The 5,929-nt window shown below is 33.9% G+C and overlaps 1 protein-coding gene across 4 annotated transcripts in view; it reads left to right on the top strand.

Moving 5' to 3' along the window:
* LOC106468078 (helicase SKI2W-like) overlaps positions 1–5,929 on the top strand; it is a 51,269-nt gene that overhangs the window by 17,372 nt on the left and 27,968 nt on the right. For all 4 annotated transcript variants that reach the window (XM_013928482.2, XM_022397002.1, XM_022396982.1 and 1 more), the window contains one exon: positions 5,555–5,639. In XM_013928482.2, coding sequence (XP_013783936.1) covers positions 5,555–5,639 — 85 coding nt within the window. The remainder of the gene's footprint in view (positions 1–5,554; positions 5,640–5,929) is intronic.

Below are 5,929 nucleotides of genomic sequence, written 5' to 3'. Positions count from 1 at the left end.
GTTCGTTAATTAGTAGTACTACATAATTAGTAGTAGTATTATTTTTAATTTATTGTGTCTACTTAGTTCTACTACTATTAATTAATATTATATATATATATATATATATATATATACACATAAAGAGAAACCTAACTTGCCTAATCATGATAAATAGGGTTGAGGCTTTAAATGTTCAATATAGTACTTAACTTTATTGCCACGGGTATCTTTTACTGTGCATGATAAAGTTTTTATGTCTTACATTAAAACTTCTATTAAACTATTCTTCATTTATGTTATACCAACTGGTATAGCATAAGATCTAAGCTAATAATCTATATTTTAATAATATATAAGTTTTAAGTTCTTAATTCTATAAGGCAATATTTTAAAAATTCAGAATTTCCCCTAGTGTGAAACACATGACACATTTTCTCTTGGTATCTTCTCTATTTTATCCATCACGCCTCCAAAAAGTATAAAATTCAATGTAAATTACTCACTATAAAATTGTCATTGCTCAGACAAACCCTTATTTCTATAGCCTTCAATTTTGTTTGGTTACAGAGCTATCAAATAGAAATCCAGACCCTTCCTGTCACATCTTCTCTTTCAGGATTTCTTAATAGTTCTCTTGCATTGAATTATATATTACCTATAACCAATAGAAAACGAAGTTTTTCATCTATCAAATGACGTGTCTTATAACATTGCAATCTAAACAGATAAACGTCAATTTCACTTATAATACACGGTTTACTCCCATGGGAAAGTTGACGACTAGCTTGGATGAACTTGTAACGGTTTTTGTTGCATAGTTAGAAATTGCCTACTTTTTTGGATGTTATTAGTTTATGTTCTTTGGTGCACTATTTAATTTCAAAGAAATTTTGTGCATTACTACCATTAGTATAAGAAAAAGTAGGGTTAAGTGTCATTAATAATTGACAGCAAGAAAGAAGAAGATTGGGTAAATACTTTATTTCTTGTTTTTCATGTTAATTTTTTATTTATTATTATAAAAATAACTAAAATGTAAAAATAGGGATCTCTAGGTTAGTTAAGGTTATATTAGGTAAAATAAACAATAATAATAATATATCACGAGACATGAATGCAAACAACTTGGAGTAGCTTGTGGGTAATGTAATTCAATAGCATAATGTGAGCTGCATGTTCCCCAAGTGATTTGCAACTTATAATGGCATAAATAGTAGTTAGACATGGTTCAAAGGGCAATAAAATATAATTATAAGTAGATGTATACCATTACAAGTTTAAAACTACTTAGGCTAAACGAATGTAGTTTCACACTACATTTGAAGTCATTCTAGAAAGAAAAAGAGGGTAATTTAGATTCATTTCAATTTTTGTGTGTGTGATACGAGGTTAGTCAAATTGACCAACCTTATAGAGTTAGAGTAGAGAAAATTGCAAATAAAATAGTTTTTCTGAAAACAAACATCTGAAATGTATTAGGTTTTAGAGATTAACAAATGAAATTTGCGAATTTTGTGATGAAGAAAAGTATTTTTAATCTCAACATGAAAATCACTTTACACATGGACTATTAAAAACAAATACTCTATATTCAAGGACAAATCTATTTTTAGTTTATTAAAAATACTTACTAAGAAATCATATTTTTTGTAATGAAAAACATATATAATGTTTACTGAAAGACTGCCCAATTTCATGAAGATATACACACTATATTCAAAATTAGTAGTATCAAATCTGTAAGGACTTTAAACAAGTACAAAGAGGTCATGTGGTCAGTCAAATTGACCAAACCCATATTTAAACAGAGTTGAACAAAAAAAAAGTAAACACTTGCAAGTTTCAACAAGCAGCAGGTCGCATGTCAAAAGCCATGTCATTGCATTTGTTGACTTGCATCCAAAATTTTATTTAACTACTAGTTTATGAATCTATGTCAATAATTTGGTATCAAATTGTAGAATATAATTCAAATTTTGTGATGTCAAAATACAAAATACTGAAAATACAAATACAAAAAAATACTGAACATGTACAGGGATTAGTATGCTTCATCCCCCATGTACTGCAGAGGTGCATGCACTTGAATATTATCATTCAGCAAACCCTTGGGTCAATTGAGTTTTGTGAGAAGGACTTTCCCTCCTTTTCCTCACACTTCCTGCCTTTATCCCCTGTCCCAGTTTCTCCCACACCCCATCAAGATCCCTTTTCCCTCCAGCATCTCACAGAAGCAGTTCAAGACCTGTTCATCTAGGGTACCATCCAACAGGTATATCCTGTGCTTCCAGGATTCTATTTCTGACTTTTTTAATCCCCAAAAATATCGGGTATTGTTGTCCTGTTTTCAATCTCTTTCATCTGAATCGCTTCCTCGATGTGCCTCGGGTCACCATGGAATCCTGATGAGATTCATTGGGTCCAATGCTTATCTTCACGTCCCGATTGCTTGGATTTCATGTCATTATCTACATTTTGTCCATGAAGATCATGCATGTAAGTTCCAAACCCTTCCTTTCAGGCTGGCATTGACACCCTACGTTTTCTGTCGATTTGTCCAGTCATTTGCCCGACTCTTACAATTTCTTGGGCTCAATATCCATCTTTATATGGATGACTGGCTTCTTCTGGCTTCATCCTTTGCAGAGACTTCCACTTTCTCATAAGAGAAGCTGCTCAGGTGGGTTGGACTATCAAGATGGAGAAGTCTGTTATCCACCCCACCAAATATCTGTTCTTCTAGGGTGTTTTTTTAATCCCATCTCAGTCAAGCCCAGCTTCTTTGTCTGTGAGCCATGGAGTTTTTAGTTTAGAGGGTGCTTTCAGCACCTTTGCTCTCTATGAGCTCTCGTTCTGTCTCTTTTGGGGACTTGAACATATCTAGAGGCTCTTATCCCTCTGGGCCATGTCCTAATGCACTGCTGGCACACCTTTGTGCCTTGCTACCTGTTCCATCTGGTGGTTTCCTGCTCAGTCTGATATTGTCTTCTTCCTGTAGCCATTCTCTATACGTTGGTACAAATCTGAGTGAGTAAATTATATTTCTTTCATATTTTCAGGGCCTACTTTACATGTTATGGATTCTGCTCTGTGGTGAGTGATGTCTGTTCAGATATATTAATATCTAAAAATCTACACCAGATTCAGGAATGGTCTACATTTCAAAATAGGGTTTCACGGTTCCCCATTGCATTTTCTCCAGTGATGCATTTCTCTGGTCTTTCCAGTGTGTTTCTTCACCCCTTCTTCCAATGGAGTACAGGAGTCCTTACCAACTTGTAGGTTCTGGGGTGGTAGATCATGGAGTGTGCACAATTCCAATCAGTCAAAAGTAGGCCAGTGGCATTCTACCTGTGTATAAGGTGTAATGTTTTTTTTTCCAAATGCTGCTAAGTCTGGACTGGATTTTTCTGTCTATTTTGTAATTTGCCCTCTGGCTGGGAATCCTACCTCCTACCACCACCTGGATGTCAGTTCCTGGGAGACTTGTTTTGGTTGGAGCTGGACTAGCCAACATCAGTCCTAGCATATGAATGTGTTGGGAATTTCCTCCTACTATGGACTGGATGTTACATTCCTGATGCCAATTGATTTTGGACTGGAACTGACCCTCCACATTGCATTTCCAAGTTCCTGATATCTGTATGTACATTTCCAGGGTTTCTTGCTGTATGTTGTGTTGGCTTTGCACACATGATGGTTTAAATTCTCAGAACAGAGGTTCCTCTTCCCTTGGTTCCTAGACCTGAGGACCCCTCCTCCTACCATGAACCAGTCAAGTTCCTCCCAGTGCTAATGGTCTGGACTGGAGTTGACCTCCTGTTTACTGTCCAATGTGCCTTAGCCACTCTACACACAATTCTCTTCCTTAGAGATTTGGAATTGTTACCTTGTTCCACCCTTTTATTGTGACACCACACTTGTTGGCTCCATATGGGCAAAAAATATATCTGGTTCAGAAGTGATGTAATCTCCCATGAGTGTGTTTCCTCTCCATAGAAAGGGCACACTCCATGAGTGCTCTTCAGATGCTTTTAATGGGTGCTTATCTGTGTAATTTTACACTGGTCCATCTGTTCAATGTGGGATTCTAGCTGTAACTGTGAGCATAAGTAAATTATTGTATCAGAAGTTAATACTTTCCTACACTAAAACTATATATATTTCTGAAAATTACATAACTCCTCTCACACTTCCCACCCATCCTACCTACTTTCAGTTTCATCTTTTGTGCCTAATCTTGAAGTGAAGATTGGGTTCAACTGCACAGAGGAAGTCAGCTGTAATAGAAGGGTTTGTCACACTCTTATTGGTGGAGCACTGTTGTATGCTAATTTGTATTCTTATATGCAACTGAACCATGTGGTGTACACATGGAATTAGGTGGGAGTTTCAAGGCTAGTGACGAGTGAAAATTTGTGCACTAGAGAGCAGTGAAGTCGAGAATAGCTCTAATTGTGAGAAGAGGTAAGTATCTGTTAGAAATATATTTTCAGTGTAGAAAAATTATAACATTTGTAGTACTTACAATGTTATGAAATTGATTTATGCTCATGCATCATACTTGCCAAGTTTCATTTATTCTCTCATGTGGGGAGGAGGGAGAGACATTAATTTTTTGTAGATTTCAAAGATGCATCGTATACAACCAAAAAAATTATCAAATTTCTTTACTGGTACACATAAAAACCACTGTAATTTATCTGGCTTTTTAACCAAGCTATATGTGAGTTTTAAAAAATCTAATTTTTGTTCAGAACAATGACTTAGTCAACATACTTCAACATTTCCACTGAAATTACAAATTTCTCATTCGGCTCAATTAGAAACGACTATCAAGTGTACATAGTTTTGAATGTGCTCTTTCTATTGGCTATAAATGTATGCTTAAAAGAAGTAGTTGTGAGTAGACAAGAAGTTTCAATAGAGTAGTGGGTGGGGCTACCATGGTAGATTTGCAAAATATATTGATATCTCGGTAATCAGAAAGATGTGAGGTTGTTATTTTATATTCTATCGTGTAAATGTTCAAAATTTAAGTTTCCAATTTGTTTACCAGTACAGGCTTCGTATGGTAGGCATAATGAAATATAAACTGAGCAATAAGACAAGAAGACATGCTATATGACACACAAAAAAGCATATTTAAAAAATTTTTAAATATTTATTTTGGATTAAGAAATTAAAACATTAAAATTTAGATTATAAACTACCTTGTAATGCCAATTTTATTGACGTACAATGATAATAAAGTTGTTTAATTAGATTTTGAAAATAACTCAAAGCTCGTAACATACACTATTTGACCTGTCTGTAGAGAGAGAGGGTTAAACCTACTAACACCTTGCAAAATTTATGTTATTCTAAGGGTTCACAGTGAAGTTGCCATATTAAACTTTTTTGAAAAAGTTTAACTTTTTTTATTTAACTCCTGTGTAACCATTTCACAAATGTTTTAAATAATAACTTCATACACTTTAATAATGATTTTATTATTGCAAATTTATATACTTATACTTTCTTTTTATCATATTTGAAAAATGTTTAAAAATAAAATTGTTGTCTCTGTTAGATCTATGCTTTACAATGGGTCAGATATAATCAGAGATTTGGAATGGGTCATATTTGATGAAGTTCACTACATCAATGATGCTGAGGTTAGTAAATCTTTTGTCTCAGAGTTTAGATTTAATTCTTAGGCATGTTGATATCTTTTTTTTTCTTACTTTATTGTTAGCTAAATATAGGTTGTTTCAGCAATAATTGAACTAAAGATTTCTTTCACTGCCCAGTTACTATTAGTTTTAGAGAAAAAATTATTTTTTCCTTTGGCAAATGTTGAGTATTGTAATAATTTTAGTTTTACAAAACTATTACCTTTAAAAAAGAAATTAAAAAGAAACATCTTGTGTATGTCTAAAATTCAGGGTTTTTTCAAGCTAGCCAA

This window comes from Limulus polyphemus, unplaced genomic scaffold (assembly GCF_000517525.1).
Source record: "Limulus polyphemus unplaced genomic scaffold, Limulus_polyphemus-2.1.2 Scaffold85, whole genome shotgun sequence".
Lineage (NCBI taxonomy): Eukaryota > Metazoa > Arthropoda > Merostomata > Xiphosura > Limulidae > Limulus > Limulus polyphemus.
The sequence above is the reverse complement of the archived record's forward strand: the minus strand, read 5'-3'. Positions and strand labels throughout refer to the sequence as shown.